The 18,265-nt window shown below is 42.8% G+C and overlaps 1 protein-coding gene across 4 annotated transcripts in view; it reads left to right on the plus strand.

Moving 5' to 3' along the window:
- The window catches only part of ARHGAP8 (Rho GTPase activating protein 8), a 65,888-nt gene that overhangs the window by 42,028 nt on the left and 5,595 nt on the right, over positions 1 to 18,265 (plus strand). For 2 of the 4 annotated variants that reach the window (XM_084811262.1, XM_084811263.1), the window contains exons 9-12: positions 4,488 to 4,561; positions 10,829 to 10,906; positions 12,674 to 12,802; positions 15,953 to 16,056. In XM_084811262.1, coding sequence (XP_084667388.1) covers positions 4,488 to 4,561; positions 10,829 to 10,906; positions 12,674 to 12,802; positions 15,953 to 16,056 — 385 coding nt within the window. The remainder of the gene's footprint in view (positions 1 to 4,487; positions 4,562 to 10,828; positions 10,907 to 12,673; positions 12,803 to 15,952; positions 16,057 to 18,265) is intronic. The other 2 variants (XM_084811264.1, XM_084811265.1) reach the window with 1 other exon arrangement.

Raw genomic sequence — 18,265 nt, forward strand, 5'->3', positions numbered from 1 at the left:
GTCTTGGATAGTTATAACCAATGCCTCGGCTTCAGGCTTGTGGGCACATTATGGCCCATATCAGGTCCATGCCAAATGATCTTCAGAAGAGACAAAGTATCACCTCAATGGTCTCAAGTTGTTGACTGTTCAGAAGGCTTTAATTGCCTTCAAAATTGTTCTCTGCAACCAGGTTATGCAGATCACAACAGACAACACCACCGTTTGGTACATAAAGAAACAGGGTAGCAGACTCTGCTTTGGCTTACTCTAGGTCTCTGAGACTGGGCTATATTTCGAAGTGTGACATTTCTTGAATGACTTAAGAATGTATACCCTCTGGTTTCCAAACTGTTTTCTACATGGACCTTCTCCATCATTTTGACCACCTTAATGCCCAAATCCTTTGAGCCTCTTGCTATGTCCAGCCTTCATCTGCTCACCTTTATAACACACTTTCTTCTTGCCATAACTTCAGGATGAAGAACAAGTGAGCTGGCCACCCTCCATTCCGACTCTTCATTCACCATCCTTCATAGGGATAGGCAGCACTCAGACCAGATCCGACCTTTCTACCAAAAGTGGCTTCCTCCTTCCATCTGGACCAAAACATCATTCCAGTTTCCTTTCCTGATCCAACTACACCCTTGGAATCCTCCCTTCACTCCTTAGTCATACGAAAGGCCCTAACCTTCTGTCTGCATCAGACAGCTTCTTTCAGGAAGACCCCAAAACTCTTTATCTGTTATGGGGGTAAGCGCAAAGGTTCTCTGGTTTTGACCCAGTGACTTTCTGTTTGGATCTCTGGCACAGTTAAGCCTTGTTATGCCCTCATTTGGCTTTCAATACCAAGTTTTGTATCGGCCCTTCCACCAGGGCTGTTGCTTCTTCAGTGTTTTTTCCGAGAGGTGTTTCTTTTCAAGGGTTATGCAGGGCTGCTACTTGGTCCCAACCCATGACATTCATAGAGCACGATTGCCTTGATGTTCAAGCAAGGAAGGATGCCTCCTTTGGGCAGGCAGTGCTTCCATCTATACTGACTTGACCAACCTGTTCTCTCCTCCTTTGGTAAGCCAGCTGCTTAATCTGCCATATGTGTGATGCACAGAGACCATGAAGAGGAAGGACAGGTTGCTTTACCTGAAATGCAGTTCTTCAAGTGTTCATCTGTGTAGTCACACAACCCACCCTCCTACTCTGCTACTGGTGTTCTAGTATGTATTGCATTATCCTCTTGGTTTGGGGCTGTCACTGTGGCATCCTCAGAGAAGTGGAAGCACCACCCCCTAGGCATGTGCAGGAGGGCTTCCCACCTAAAAGTCTCAGCTCTAGAAGGTTCTGAGGAAGGCTCTGTGCAGGCACAGAACCCATATGTGTAACTGCACAGATGACTACTTGAAGAACAACAGTTACAGGTGAGCAGCCTGTCTTTTCTTTGCTCTCTTTCTCTGTCTCTCTTCCTCACAACACTTAAAACTTCTCCAGTTTTAAGGATTTAGTACTTGAACTGCCTATATCGCCAAAGAGAATTGAAAGCATCTATCTAGGTCAGGGGTCGGCAACGTGGTGCCATCCAGATGTTTTAAACTACAATCCCCATCATCCCTGACCATTGGCCATGATAGGTGGGGCTGATGGAAGTTGTAGTTCAGTAACATCTGGAGGGCATCAGGTTGCTTACCATTGATCTAGGTATTTCTTAGAGTCAAAATTACTGGTGAGACTTCAAGGAAAGTCTGGTTGCTGTACTAACAGATAAAGTAATGAATTTGGAACATGGGTAATGAGGAAGTCCATTCTTATGCCAGCTGCTGATTTCTCATGCAGTCATGGGCAAATAATTTAAGCTGACTCTTTTTCTATCTGCTAAAAAATAATGTTGCCTTTCTTTGATGTGGGAAGTGATGAAGCTTAACAATTGTGCAATGATTACACATTATAGACATGAGGAATGACATGTATTTTATATGTGAGGTAAACTCATTGCCATTTTTACACTACCGCACATTGTTGGCGATGTGTGGACAAAGCCAACGGGACTCTAAACCAAACTGGGGTAACTGGATTAATTTTCTGGACTGCGGAGAAGCTCTGGGTAATGGGTCCAAATCGTGGGTCATGAAGCCCCTTGACTTTGATGCCTCCAAGACATGGCATGCGGTATCAAAGGGCCCAGTAGAGATCTATTTCAGACTGGCTCCAGTCCAGTCTATTATGGAATCCTACAACCCTTGTAGCAGATGCTCAGGGGTTCCTCAGAATAGAAATCCATGTGGAAAGGATTTTCTGAGAATACAACGCTATTATCCATCTATTATGGGATGTTCCTCCATCTTTAGTCCCATATTCAAAAGCTCAAGGCCTATGGAATAAACTCGTGAAGATCTTAGAGCCATTTCACATTTTCACTTGATGGCCAAGTGCCCCGCTTGTCTTAGCCATGGTAAACATGAAAACATGACAGGGGATCTACAGCTCTAAATATACATGGACATGCACTAGAGAGCTGGAGCCAATCGGAGACTGTCAAGAGTGAGACAGTGTCCATCATATGTTTTGGACATTTGTCTCCCCTTCACATGTTGTGTTGACAGTAACATGTACCAGTAAGACAACTGTGCACCTGACTACTTCACAAAGTGTGAAGCGGTTCTAAAGTAACCAGCCTTTTCCCAGGTGTCTTTACGGGTGTCATAGCAGCTGGTGCATAATCAGTCTGCATTATGCCCATCTCCTGTTCACCTTCCACCACTGCAATGTTGCTACTGTCATTTTGCCTGCGGTCTCATTGTTATGGCAGTGTCACAACAGCAAAGTGAATGAAAGGCAGGACAGGAAGACTATAAGACATCGTGCTATATTGACAGAATGAAAGGTGTACTTGCACATTATCATATTTGTGTGATGGTGGTCCATGAGACCCCTCCCAAGTCTATGATATCCATTTTTTTTTTCTTTTTGGACAAGTATCATTAGAAAGGTCATAAAATATTAGCAAATAGCAACTAACTTTGCAATACTTCCAAAAACTGTGAAAGTGCAACTTAAACATAAATGAATGAGCTTATTTTATAAGTCTTGTTCAGAGCATTAATACGTTTAAAGCATGACTTTGCATTTGAGAAAAATAAATGGTACATTCACCTTTTAATTATACATTCGCTGTGGTTTTAAAGGAGCCAAGTGATAAAAGATACAGTCAGTATAATAAAAAGTATATCAGCTTGAGCATCCCTTGATCAAGAAGCCTTGCAAAGTGTTCAGGACAAACCTTTCCTTTTTCGGACTCTAAGCCTAACATCCTTCTGCTAATGATACAGGCCAAGTTCCATATCACACATAGCCATTGTCATAGTTGTTAATAGGAGCCCTGCTGTGGACTGCCAAGGTAATGGAACAAACTCCATCTAAAATGGCTAGCACATTTTTCGCTTCTGGTCCTTGACTTGTTTGAGAACAGTAAATAGTACTAGTTACTTGGCAAGATTCCCCACTACAAACAACCAAAACTTCCTATTAAAAATGCAATTTGATAGCTTAAATTGGGCATTTGATTGGGGAGGTGGAGAGGGAGAGATTTACAGTTATAGGGCAGGGTTTTTACAAAATTTCTATTCTTAGGAGTTCCCAAACTTTCTATCTTCAGGGAACCTTTTCCACATGGATATTGGTGCTGAGGAACCCCTGAGCATCTACCATAACAGTTGTAGGCCACCCACTCATTTCATGGTGACCACTGGCCAGTCCTCTTGGCCCAGTCTGAGTACAATCTAGGACAGAGGCAACGTTCTGCTGTGGCTGTATATTATAAAGAAAGCTCATTGATAGAGGACATGGTGTTTTCCCCAGAAGCTAGTCCATCATTACTAATCCTCTCACTGAGGAACATTTCATAAACTTCCAAGGAACCCCAGTGTTTCCTCGAACACGGAAGATCTTTGTTGTCCAACTGAATGAGCCAGGCAACAGCTTCTATCATGCAGACTTGGGTCAGCCACAGAAATCCGTAATTGGTGGGATGGAAGTAATTAGGATTGACATCTGCCTCCACCCAAGGTTGCTGCAGGGCTTCTGAATACATGTGGCCACTTAGGCTAGGCCTTCTTCCTATTCGCTTATCAGCAGGATGGTGGGTAGACATTTGCAGAAAAGTTATGGGCCCATGGGCCCTTATGGAATCCAAGATTAATGGATGTATCAATGATTACTAGGGGGAAGTATGTCTGTGGATACTAAGGATGGGATCTGGTGCATCTCTGTGAGTAGGTTTACACATAATTTGCTTACTACTCACTTGCTGACTTGAATCCATTGAAAAGCATGGTGCTTGGAGGTGCATTAAAATGTTTGTTTATGGTACTTGATCTGTGATGGCTGATTCACATATTACACAATACTGCAGTAATCAATTGATTAATGTTCAAGTATGAACTGGTTCTAAAAGAAAACCACTGTGTTTTAATTCTTGTTCAAATCTTGTTATAATCTGTTTTTCTTTTCTCAAACAGCCTCAAGGTTAAAAACAAAGGTGAATTAATCCCACCAGTAATGAAGCACATTGTAGCTTATTTGAAAATAAAAGGTAGAATTTACTTTGTTTTTAGACAAAAGAATTGTGGTGTGAAATTAGTTTTAGTGTGAAAAATTGCATGACTGAGTGTGTACACACAAATTTCAGCCCACACATTTTGATGAAACCAGTGTGTGCCTTGGTATATAAGCAGGAGGGCCTGCATTTCCTCACCAGTTAATTGTAAGTAGCTTCCTAATGTTCTCTGGGGAATGGTGTAGACAGCAGCACTGGTAATAGCAACATCTGAAAGGGCTTTCTGTCTTTAGTGTACTGCTTCGGACTTCAACTTCTAGCATTCCAGGCTAGTATTGGCCATGCTGGCAGGGGCTTCTGGGAACTGAAGTTCAAAACATCTGGAGATCTACCTTCTACTCATCCCTGGTTTAGTGTATGTTCTGCCACCCCCCCCCCAAGGGGTGGTGGACCTAATGAAAGAGGCAAGAGACCCCAACAACAGTTGAAGTGGAATGAGTGTCGTAGGCCTAAGCAGGAGGTATGGAGGATGAATAACAGAAGCTTGTTGGGTGCCAGGTTTTCTGTTAGCTAAAGCAAACATTCTGAGACATCTGTGATACACAGATGAGACATTGACTCATGCTACTTCAGAAGGCACCTAGGGTATCACCAGTTTGAAAGCACCCTCATGGCAAGGCTGACCCAACCATTAGGCAGCATGACATAGCCCCCTCAAACAGCTAATTTTGAGGTGCTATGAAAGGGAAGCCAATTGTTACTTATCTAACGCCTTGGATACTATGCACCTTGACTTGGGATGAGGACATTTGCTACTCTGCCTCACTGTGGCTTTGCATGGCCAAAATTTGATGTAGGGTTGCAAGGGATCCTTCATATGCCTTCTGAGGTTTACAGTTCCATGCAAGACTTAACTGTGGGCAGTTCTGAGTGTTTGTACTGCCTAGAGAGATGAGGTGAGGGGGTGGCTCTTAGTAATATTAAGTATTTATCATACATCTACAGCAGCTTGGATTTTTATATAGAAAAATTAAGTAAATGCAGTCCCTGCCCCGCAGGCTTACAATTTAAGGGTGGAACTAGATGTTGTGAAGAACACGGGGCTATCAATGAAAATGGCATCCCTGTCAAGCGCCCCATACTCTCCTCTGTAGTACATAGTGGAAGTGGATGCTACAGTGTCATCATGTAGCATCTAACTCCATCCTTGGTAAATATGAGACATGAGAGAGGCTGAAAACAGGAGATGAAGGGGCAAATTGAAGGGGGAGAAGAATTTAAAATCAGTGAGAAAAATGGTTATGTTTTACACTTTTTTTTTTTAAGATGATTAGCGATGAAGCAGGGTAGATATCAGGTGGGAAGGGAATTCCAACAATAAGGTTCCACAATGAAAAACAGCTGGAGAAGGTTGTGGGAATGGAGTGTCGGGGCTCATCAGATCATAGAACTAGGTGGATGTCAGGAGCGCCCTAGCTGCCTCTTAAAGTCCCCTCCAGTAGCCCAAACAAGATGCAGACAAAAGGGATTCTCTCCAAGGTTTTATTCCTTTACAACTTAATGATTCTTTCAGATGCTAATTGCCAGCGACTAAGCAAGGAACTGCAAAGGGTATCCTAACAGGGTAACCTAAGCTCCATCTATGCATTTGGTCCCCGTTTTGAGGAGTAGGGCGGGAAAGCTCTTGAAACTTATGGACTAGGAGGGGAGGCTCCCCCCCTTACCTGTGGGGCATCGAGGCCATAGTGCCAAGCGGGCTGAGCGCCTCCTCTCAGCACCCTCCACCTTGCGCCTCTCTCTGCGCTGGCGCCTTGCGTCTAGCACCAACCGATCTCCCGCTCTTTCGCTGCCAGGGTCACTATCTCTCTCAGGAATGTGAGCAGCGGGGGCCTCTCCCTACAGCTGCGCCTCTGAGAGACGAGCGGGCTCCTCTCCCACGGGTTGTAGCTCTTCCTCAGAATCAGAGCTGCTTTGGGGCTCTATGGGCTCAGTTCCAACCCTGGCAGTGGAATGAGTAAAAAAGGGCCATTGGGCTCTGATGGTCCAGTGCAAGGTGAGTTGGAGGGGCCATTCCATTGATTGTTTTGATTTGTACCCTGCCTTTCTACGAAGAAAATGGCGCTCAAGGCAGCTTACAATCATAGATAAATAAAAACTTGATTAAAACAGTAATAGAACAAATACTTTAAAGACACAATTAAAAACACAACAATCCTAGAATAAAAACTGCACCCAATGCAGCAGATCCTCTTACATGGCAAAGGCCTGCCCTATCTGACTAACGGTCAGTTTACCCTTTATATAACCTTAGAATCCTCCCACGCACCCAGGCCCCTCCCACCTTTCATTTACTCTCCGGCACACCATTAAGCCTGTCTTACCTGGGTTAAATTTAACAATACAGAACATACATACGCTAACGTGACAGGCATATGTTATGCCCCACAAAGAGCATGTTACAGTAGTCCAAACAGGATGTAACTAAGGCATGCTTAGTTACATCCTGTTACATCTAACCATGGGCAGATCAGACATCTGTAGGAACGAGTGCAGTTGGCGCCCTAGCCTCAGCTGTGCAAATGCACTCCTAGCCACAGCCCAAACCTGGCCATCCAGGTTCAGGGCCAAGTCCAGGAGCACACCCAAACTGTGAGTCTGAGTCTTCAAGGGGAGTGGAAACCCAATCAAGCTCAGGTTGAATCCCTGTTCCCTGATTTGCCCTTTGACTAACCATTAGCACCTCTGTCTTGTCTGGATTAAGCTTCAGTTTGTTTGCCTTCATCCAGTCCATTACCAACATCAGACAATGATTTAGAACTAGAACAGCTTCCTTGGATTTAGATGGAAAGGAGAGATAGAGTTGGGTGTCATCAGCATACTGGTGGCATCAAATCCCAAAACTCTAGACAATCTCCTCCAGTGGTATCAGGTATACGTTAAATGGCATGGGGGATAAGATGGAACACTGAGGGGCACTACAGGCCAATGGTCATGACGTAGAACAAAGATCCCCCAGCACCACCTTCTGAAATAGCCTCTCCAAGAAGAACTGGAACCATTATATAAGTGTCTCCTAGTCCCATCTCAGACAGATGCCTCAGAAGGATACCATGATCAATGGTATCGAAAACTGCCAAGAGGTCCAGCAGAACCAAAAGGAACACACATTCCTTTTGTCCAGTTCCCAGCATAGATTGTCCCCCAAGGAACCAAAGCAGCCTCTGATTGTCCCTCATAACTAGGCCTAAAGCCAGATTGAAATGGATCTAGATAATCCAACCGATTCAGAAATCCCTGGAGCTGAGAAGCCACCACAGCTCCTGCACCTTGCCCAAGAACAGAATACTGGAGACAGGTTGGAAATTATCCAGTACAGTGGGGTCCTGGGAGGTGGTGTTGTTGTTTTAACAAATGTCTTACCACTGCCTCTTTTAGGCAAGATGGAATCACACCTTGCCATCAAAAGGCGTTCACCACTGCCTTTATCCACTCAGCCAGTCCTCCTCTGGCTGCTTTTATAAACAAGGGCAAGGATCCAGCACACAAGTGGCAAGCCTCAGTTCTTGAAAGCATCAAAATGGCAGCACATACCCATGAACATCTAATTCCAGTGCTTTTATAAAGGCTCTGTATTTGCAGTTGTCGGCTTCGAATATTTTTATTCACAGTTATGCATACGCTATGCGCTAATGATGTTTTGCTTTTAAGGTCAGGAAATGGCAAGTGAAGCTTTCTTCACATCCTGGATGAAATTGGTCGATTGGTTTTTAAGTAGAACTTCCAGTAAAAATCAATGGCGAACTCAGCCTTAAAAATAGAAATGTGTGCCGTTAGCCACCACTGCCTCAGCCACAAGTGCTCATTTAGTAAAATATTCACATTTACCTTTCTGTCCTTTAGAACGTAGGGTTATAGTCCTTCGCTGCTCTGTTTGTGTAATATTATAAATATATCTGTTTTATATGCATATACTGCTGATAAAGCACAGTACTAATGATTATGAATGATTACATGCAGCTATTGCTGACAAAGCACAGTATTGATCATCGGGTATTAGATTAGCTTTCTGCTTATTCATTATAAGAGGTGTGCTCTTCCTTCCCTGGATCCTTGCCCCCGAGCCATGAGATTTGTCTCAGAAATGGGGATGTGTTTAGCACAACCACTAACCCCCAGTGGTGAACAATGGACATCCCTAATATTCCTCAGGAAGGGGTTTGTCTCCTCCTTGCCCTTCCTTCTCAGAGTCAACACTGTTGTATTTCCTCAGCTAACTTTTATATTTTTGAGTACCCTGGCTTCTTCCTCCTTGCCCTCAGGTATCTCAGTGGTTTCCGCCAGACTTCTGCCAGCTTTCCCTTGGTCCTGTTGTCCCTTTCCTCCCTTTGGAAAGGGAATTGGTCAGCCAAGCAGTTCCTCCCTCTCCAAGAGTGTATCAGGGCTTTACTTCACCATGTTATGAGTGCCCAAAATTAGGCACTCGTAACATTCACATCTCAGTATTGACAATCCCAAGTAATTTTTTAATGAATGTTGGTATTCACTGGTGTCTGTCTTCACTTGTCAGACAAACACTGGTGAATGCTGACAGGCTCATTTAGGAGACTGTCAGCATTCACTGGTCCATCTCTTAAGTATTTGGAGGTCCACAAAATGAATCTGGGACTGTCAGCGTTCACATATAAATGTCATCATTCACTAGATTTTGGACATTCACAATATCATTCCCATCTCTGTGTTGCAGGTGCAACTGGGAGCAAGGTTGCACAATATGTACACATGGCAAAAACGATATGTGGTTGATCTTCACCTATGAAGGTGAACATGGGTTTCCCCCTAAACTGACATATACCTGTGTAGGAAAAGCAGTATATGTGAAGCAGGTATTGGACAAACTTCGATTTCTATGGATTACTCCCATCATGTTGAAATTGGCCACCCCTGCCAATAAATTGAAGTATAATTCAAGAGGAAAGTGAATTCCTGTCTATGACACTGATTGAAAACTGAATTAATTTCAGACGTTTTAAAAATGGTTTTAATTAAATTGATGTTGTTTATTAATGACAGGAGCTCAGAGTGGCAAGCACAGAATTATCTCATTTCATCTTTAAAACAACCCAATAAAGTAGGCTAGGCTGAGAGAGACTAACTGACTGGAGGACACCCTATGATCTTATGATCTTAGTGGGGATTCAAGCCTGATTCTCCCTGGTCCAAGTCAAATACTGTATTCATGACTACATCACACACATGTCTAGCTTACTTCTTTTTTGTGACAGAGATCTGAGGTGTGGGGAAGCATTTGAAATTACATTCTTAAGTACTCACTGAATGTACATTTAAAATGTGCTTTACTGGCTTTGTAAATGGTGTGAAGTATGCTTATATTCTCTCCATATTTACACATAGGAAGTTAGGCTATGGCTGTGTTTGAGGCATCTTTATTGGGAAGTAAGTTCCACTGAAATAAGTTGGAATATGTATAATACTTGGGCAGAAGAATGAGTTGCCCAAAGTTATTCTGTAAATGTACGTCTGATCAGAAATTTGAATAAAGATCTCTGAAATCTACACCTAAAACTCCATTAACTAACCCAGAATGGCTCATAAATTAAAAACCTCTGTGTGTATATATGTATTTTCCTTCCAAACAACAAGAAATCTTCACTCATATGTCAAACTGCCTGATAAATGGTCTCTTATATTAAAACATAGGTCGTAACAGAATTTCATATTTCTGCACTGTACTTTTAAAACTGTTCTGTTTTCGAGACTGGCAGGAAGCTTGTACAGCAAAGGTTTGATGTTATGACATTGCTAAAGTAAGAAAGATGTGAGTCTCAAGCAACAGTTCTAGACAAGCACTGCTGCTGTCTGTAATTCAGATTAATGTCTTCAATTAGGGTTGCTGCAAGTCACTAAATTAAAGCATACCTGGGACCGCCACCATCACCCCCAGCCTGTTAAAAGGAAGCATTTATTATGCAGCACTTTACACAAGGAGATCCTCATCAGATAAGAGCATTAACTGTTACATAAATTTCCATCAACCAAATGATTAACTGTTTGTAAATCTGTCCAGTGTGAACGTAGTTCTGAACCACAGAAATAGAAGCAAACTATAATGCTTACAGTGAAATTGGGAAGGATGCAACACCTCTGTTTGTGGGCATACTGAGCCAGATATTACTTCCTCCTTATAACTGAGACCTCCATTTTCAAGGGTCTGAACCAGCCCAAATATGTTGGTGAAAAGCAATTTTAAGAAGAATTACATTAATGCTTTCCGTCCTTTCACAGGACTCAAAGCAGAAGGATTGTTTCGAAGGTCAGCTAGCATACAAAGTATTAAGGAGATTCAGAAACTCTATAATCAGGGTAAGTTGCCATTCTGCTGATCAAAGAATTAAGAATGCTTCTAAAATAACATTAATGTTGGTGAGCATGTATTGTCACCTTTATTACATCATTGATTAATCACAAACCCATTTGTAGCCGGAAATGTCTCCACGGATTTAAGTAATTATTAATTGATTAATCACCTTCCTTTTAAAATAAACCACTGGGATCTTAAGTTTTAGCCTGACCAGTTAAAATTGATCCACACTAAGCTTTAGGCATGGATCTAAAGACCTGCTTTAGGTGCGCTCAGTGGGATTAGGGGTGCTCATTCCTAGAACACCCTCCTTGCACCCATAACTTTTCAGGCTCAGTTCCTAGAATCTCCACTTAAGAGGATCCCAAGTAACAAAACTGGGGAAGACCTTGTCAGAGACTCTGGAGAGCCGCTGCCAGACAGAGTGGACTGTTCTCGCCTAGATGCATCCATGGTCTGAGACTGAGTATGAGGCAGTTTCATATGTTCTTCCCCCTTCCCCCCTTTTTTTGAATGGCAGAGATGCATTTGCACACCTCCTCTAAGTTTCTAAATGTATGCTGTTTCATAAACACAAATCCAACATCCCTTTGGGTGCTTGGAAATTGTCACGTGGTTCATGGATCCAGGCCTTAGTCGACTGATCTCCTGGTTCAGCTAATTAAAGATTGCCACCCTAGCTTTAAGATAAGTAGCAACAACCTGAACAATAACAGTAGGTGTTTAAAATGTTTTGAATAATAAGTTATTCCCTAATGTCATAAAAGGACCCTTATAGTGATTTGCGGCAACTACTGAATAATGAAGTTTGAGTGCAATGCAGCCTGCTTTTCCGTAAGCACTAATGTAGTCTTCTGTGCTCCTCAGGTTACTTCAGTTCGTTTAAAATTACTCAGCGAGGTATCATCCTGTCATTTTGCCTTGAGTGTTTTTTTCCATGGTTATGATAACAAAAAAATAATTCGTGAAATGTACTAGGGCCTTTATAAAGCAAATATCTTGCAGCTAGTTGAGTAACTTGGAATTGCAGCTACAGCAGGAAAATATTAGAGTATCTAAGATTTCTCTCTTTTGTATTTGGTTTGGAATCTAATTTCTCTGAACACATAAATATGCTTTTAATAATGTTACCCACAAACCACCCAAGGTGAAGAGTTTAAACCTGAACCAGCTTAGACCCATTGAAATAATTGCCATTTGAAACTGGTGCAGAGAAGTCATGTTAGTGTGAGGATTGTACATACATTCATACTCATCACTTGATTGCAGCTAGCACGTGTGAAATGTCTGTTACAAAACATGATTAGGTCCACACAGCAGCCTGTCGACCAGACATAATGTGTTCAGAAGCCTCTGGTTGATGTTAGCAGCAGCTTTCAGAACTGTGCACATAAGGCTATTTCATGGCTTGCACTGGGATATCAGATAGCTTATTCCTCTTCAGGGTCTTGATGCGCAGGTTACTTCCTTGGTAGTGTCAGAGCGGGAGAGCGAAGGAAAAGATCAGTAGATTCCTGATGGAGTTCTCCTCCCAGATATGCAAAACTATGAGCATGGAACAGATGGATCAAATCACAACTATTGCAGGTGTCTGCTGAGGTTATGAAAAGTGAGTTTGAGCAATGCAGGCTCGGAAAAAGCAGCCTGAGTCACATCTGCCCATTGTTTTAGATTGATGTTAGGGGTTAAATCCCTAACAGTGGTTAAGTTTAAATAGGTGGCAAATCTTAGCCTATATGTTGTTTACTCACTAATATTTTCTTATCTAGGAAAATCAGTTAATTTTGATGAATATGGAGATATCCATATCCCTGCGGTCATCCTTAAGACTTTACTCAGAGAGCTCCCTGAGCCTTTACTGACCTTTGAAACCTATGATCAAATCCTTGGAATCACTAGTGAGTAATTTTTGTTTAATTATATGGCTCTGACTCATCTATAATTTCTACTGTTTCCCATCCCGTAAAAACACTGCTAAAATGAAGCACTAAATCCCATGGATTTCTGCAGGAGAGTTAAACATGCAATGATGTATTCAACTGTAACTCTGCAGCCATGTGGGCTAGAAACTTACTTTTGTTTTAAATACAGATAGAATTTCCAGGATTTTAATTCAAAGCTCTCATGAGCCACGTGTGTAGGGGTGAACATATTTTAATTGGTCATGATAGCCACCCATTCTTTGCTGTTGTCCTGACTTTGCTCCTCCCTCAAGTCTTCTGAAAATTGAAGAAGAGAAGGAGTCACTCATTCACTTCATGCTTTAATGCTGCAGCAGAAGCAAAAGTATTTCACTGCTTCCAAGTGTCTGCACAGTTTGGTGCAAAGTGAGAAGCTGATCTGTCCTGGCCCCAAGTGCTCTGCGTTGTGCCAGAGGATTTGGGGAAGAGTTGGGGTTTACCTCTCCTGTTTGACAGGAAGTGAGAGCGCCCCCCCCCCTCTCCTGGTCTTTGCACTACATGGGAAGCTAGGATGAGGGGTTATCAAGTTGCAAAGTGATTCATGGTCACCGGCAGGGACATGGCAACTGCACATGTAGAACCCTATAATTGTGACTTACTCTCCCAAATAAACCTTGATAGAAATTATGTTACTCCAGGTATAAAATAATTTAGAATATAGTTACAGGTTGGAATAAAGAATATTTTTCTAGAGAAGTCACCTGATAATTTGGGCTCCTTCACACTGAGCTTTTATACTGCAATTGAGATTGCTCCTTCACAGAAGTTTGCAGGCTCTTTACATGACGCTGTTATCATCCCTGCACTAAATGCCCCTTGTTCCGTTTTTAAATAGATCGCAGATACTGATCTCTCAAATTACCCCCTTGTGTTCTGCTTCAGTTTCCTCCGTGAAAAGAGTAAAAGCGGCAAGAAGAGGAGAGAGATCAATGAAAGATATGGAAGACTCGGGGAGAAGGAGGGGGAAAGGGGAAAAGGAAGCGGGTGAAAAAGGGAGCCGTTGTGATCCTGCATTTAAAACAGAGGCAGAAAGCCCCATTTTAAATGCAGAATTATAGGCTGCCCTTTGTGTCACTTGACAGATTTTATGCATGCCTTGAATGGGGCACATGATCAGGGTTAAATGTTCCAATATAACTGGAGAAAAATGCAGTATGTAAAATGAGCACGGACTTAATACCACATTTTTGGAAAACATGTCCCTATACATGTCTGAAAGTTACTTTTCCATGTTCAGGGAATAAGGTCTCCCAGAACATGAATGACTGGGGCAGTTTAGCTGTGGTGCTTGGGGAACCTTTTCCCTCTGCAGCGCTGACTGTATTCTACGAGAGAGCAGGCTGGCTCAGAAACTAGAACATTTTACCAAATACAGAGAAATGCAGAGTGCATAACTGTAGAAACTTTACATAGCAGAGTGCCCCCATAAGGTATCCAGGAGGAAATAACAGAGAGAAGGCCCGAACCTTTCCAGAAAAAGGAGGGTTTTATTGATAAAGTAAAATAAAAAGCAAATTGCAAGGTAAATTACTGAAGGCTTGTCCCAGAGGGGAAGGAGGGAGATAAGGAAAGGGAGAGAGATGACGCTGCAAGAAGCCAAGGGCAGCTGCATGTTGATGCTTCAGCTTGCCAGGGTGGGAAGAAGGAGGGGGAAGCAGTAAAAGCTGGAACCTTAGAGAGAAAGAGGGGGAAAGAGAGTGTGAGAGAAGAAATCATGGCAAATGGAGAACGAAAAGGAGACTCAGAGTGTATACCGAGTCCGGAAACTTCAGCTGGTCCAAAATAGGGCAGCAAGATTGTTAACAGGGACTGGCCTGCGAGCTCATATTACGCCAGTATTTTTCCAGCTGCACTGGCTGCCAGTCCATTTCTGGGCCCGATTCAAAGTGCTGGTGTTAACATTCAAAGCCCTTAACGGCTTGGGGCCAGGTTACCTGAAGAATCGCCTCCTCCCATACGTGCCTGCCCGGACCTTAAGATCATCGTCAGCGGCCCTTCTCCGTGAGCCCCTGCCAAAGGAAGTGAGGCGGGTGGCTACTAGGAGGAGGGCTTTTTCTGCTGTGGCACCCCGGCTCTGGAATGAGCTCCCTAGTGAGGTTCGCCTGGCACCTACATTGTATTCCTTTCGGCGCCAGGTGAAGACCTTTTTATTCTCCCAGACATTTTAGCATTTTAGCTTTCTTAATTTTTAGCTTTGCTGTTTTAAATCTGTATTTTAAGCTCCTGCACTGCTGTTAGGTTTTATTGTGGTTGTATCGTTCTATATATTTTAAATTGTTTTATTGTGTGTTGTTTGGTTTTAATTTTTATGAACCGCCCAGAGAGCTTTGGCTATTGGGCGGTATAGAAATGAAATAAATAAATAAATACCTATTTTTTCTTATGATCTATCCAAAAACACACAAAAGGGAGGGGGGATGAGGGTCCTCAGCATTGGTGTGGATTCCAACGAAAGCAGGAAAGAGCAGGCATTCCCCATCACAGCAAAGCTTTGCTGAGCAAGGATTGTTGGATGAAGGGGTACAGAGATGAGCACCCAAAGCCAGATGTTCCAAGAGTCAGTCAGGCTGAGCGTATGCCAGAAAATCTGCTCTCCTGTAATGACACTGAGTGCAGGGCTCCAAGAACAGTTATAGTCTTAGAAAGATGGAACTAATAAAAATGGGTAGCAATGGACAGGAAGATTTCCAGGTGAACAAAAGGAAAAGATGAATATCTATCCTTCTTGACAAAGGGAAATGCTTGACTTCGGGTGGGTATGTTTCTGTACTAATGGAAAGCCATACAAGAACTCTGGACTCTCCAGTGATACAGTGTTGTCTTGATTGAATTAGGAAGGAGAAGAGATTTGGCTTTAGCACATCCAACAGGTCCCAGGCCGTTTCGATAGAGGGGGTCAACTAGAACTGCAAATGCATTCTGTCCTCCTTTATTAACCTTTATCAGCTAAAGTTTCAGAAAAAAATGAGTCATGGGAAGCAAGATGATAGTGTGGGGACCAAAATGGAGGCAAGCTGGTATTCTCTGGGAACACGCCTCTTTGATTGTCTATCAAGTTTAGATAACCTATGCTCTGTGTACTTACAGGTGTGAAAAGTAGCTTACAGGTGATCAGCTGCAAAGAAATTGTCCATGGACTTCCCGAGCAAAATTATGCTGTTCTGAAGTTTCTGATATGCTTTCTCCATATGGTGAGTAGGAATTAAATCCTCATGATTGTTGCTGTTTAATTCTGTAGGTGTCTTTTTTTGGTAACAGATGAAATGTTTATTCTAAAAATTGCAATAAGGCTGTGGAATATTAATTGTCAAAATAGCAGTTTCAAACTGCTGCTGTCTCCAGTAATAATAAAAGTCAAAGCAGACTAATGACCTCAGTGATAACTGCGGTATAACTCCCCCTCTGTAAATTACTAAAAGCACCATATACATTCAAATAAAATCAAGCAATCCACTAAGCTGTTTAAAAGAAGCATTTACAAGTCTCTCTCTCTCTAACTTTTTAAAAGCTTTCCCTTGATTTGTAAGCTGCATCCTTAAAAGCCTGGACGTAAATTTTACTAATTTTTGCAGTAATTTTGAAAACAAAATTGCAGACCCTTTCTCAGTAGACGGAGATGCTTTGTTGAAAGATACCACAGACTAAAGTTGTACAGTGTAACATAGGGTCGTGCCTTCACCTGCCTTATCCTATTCTCTCTCTATATGGGGAAATGTTCAACAGTTCGTGAACTGATACCTCAGAATATATTGCAGTTTCTGCAGGGATGCCACAAAGAACCTTCTGGCAAGTTCTCAATTCCCAAGCTCTAGGCAGCAAAGGAAGTGTGGTGTCTCCCGATGTAATGGTGGCCATCTGCATGGCAAGTCATTCTAAAAATGTTACAGCTGTGGATGGAGAACTAACTCACCATCTGGCTATAATTTTTGGCAACATCCTTATGACAGCAGTAATGTGAGCTCCGGCACTAAAACCACATCTATCCTTTGGGGAGCCAAGGGAGACTCTGTCTTAAAAAAAAAAAAGCAAACAGTTTATCATCATCAAGGCAGTTTTTAAGTTCTGTCTCACTTTCCCTCAAAATAGAGCCACCTCGGCTTATATAGTACTACTGGATGTGTCGGATACCTTCATCTGTCATTGCTTAATATAATCTCCAGAAGCTATTATGAAAATCCTCCCCTCATTTGCTATTATTTTAGCAACAAATATCTCTCCTCAGCATTATGGATCTAAGTGACTTTTTGTTCCAGTAATAGACATGCCATTTCAATACACTTCTTAACAGCCGAGCACACTCAAGGTGTTAATGAGGTGTGCAAAAGTACTTGGTGATGTCTCCTGTAATTGGGTAGTAGAACATAGAATTATTTTTGAGTGTCCCTTGTTACATAAAGTGCAGACTTGAGTTGATTTTGGTGCTCGAGGCTTCAGCTTTTGCTGATCCCTGCCTTTTAATCTTCAACATCTGAGAGAGTGTTTCACATTTGGAAAGGTCAAGGTAGTTCGAAACATCCTGTGGGGGGAAGGTGAAGATTCCCGTCTGGCGTAGACACTGTGCAGTTCAGCTCATGCCTGGCACCGGTGGTCAGTGAGGGTGTTCACTTGTTGGGGCCAAAGGAGCAGAAGAGCGGGGTCCCTTCGCGACAATGGCAGCCATGCCCCTCACAGCCACGCCCCTTCTAAGATTGTACAACCTTGTAAGATATGCAGCCTTCAACTGGGATCCAAAAATAGGGCAGCTGAGAGCAAGGCAGGGGGATTTCAGTTGGACGCCTGAGAATAAATGCAGGGGTGTTAAAATCTTTTTCATGCACTCACTCAGTCACTCAAACACAAACATTTTGGGTTTTCAAAATATGATACTCTATGGAAGCTTCACCCTCTCAACTCAGCCCTCACAGACAGATCCCTTCTCATTTAAACAGCCCCCTTGCATACTCCCTTAGCGTCCCAACATTACCCACTAGCCTTCCCTAAGCTCCTTCATTATAGGTCTCCAATCCTGCAACAGAAACGTCCACACACCCGGCTGGATTGAACCACACACACACACACACACACACACACACATTGGTGTAGTGGTAAATTTGGAAATGCAGGAGCTCATTGTGACAGTCTCCGAGGGCAGTCCAAAAATTTCAGGCCGCTGTGTCGATCCATATCAACAAACCAGTTCTAGGAGTTTTCATCTCCACAAGGAGCACGTCTTTGGTAAAGCGAATGGGTCTTAATTGCCCATTCCGGACCAAGTCATCCCAAAGGCTTTGCATTCCAACATGGAACAATATATTGTTGCTTGGAAAATTCATTCCCCCCACAGCTACAGTGAGGATCGCAGCTGAGCTCAGAGGGAACAGGGAATTCCGAGGGGGGCGGCAGATGACATCAGAGTCCCTT

This window comes from Heloderma suspectum, chromosome 7 (assembly GCF_057233095.1).
Source record: "Heloderma suspectum isolate Gila_16-S chromosome 7, 16-S_ref, whole genome shotgun sequence".
Lineage (NCBI taxonomy): Eukaryota > Metazoa > Chordata > Lepidosauria > Squamata > Helodermatidae > Heloderma > Heloderma suspectum.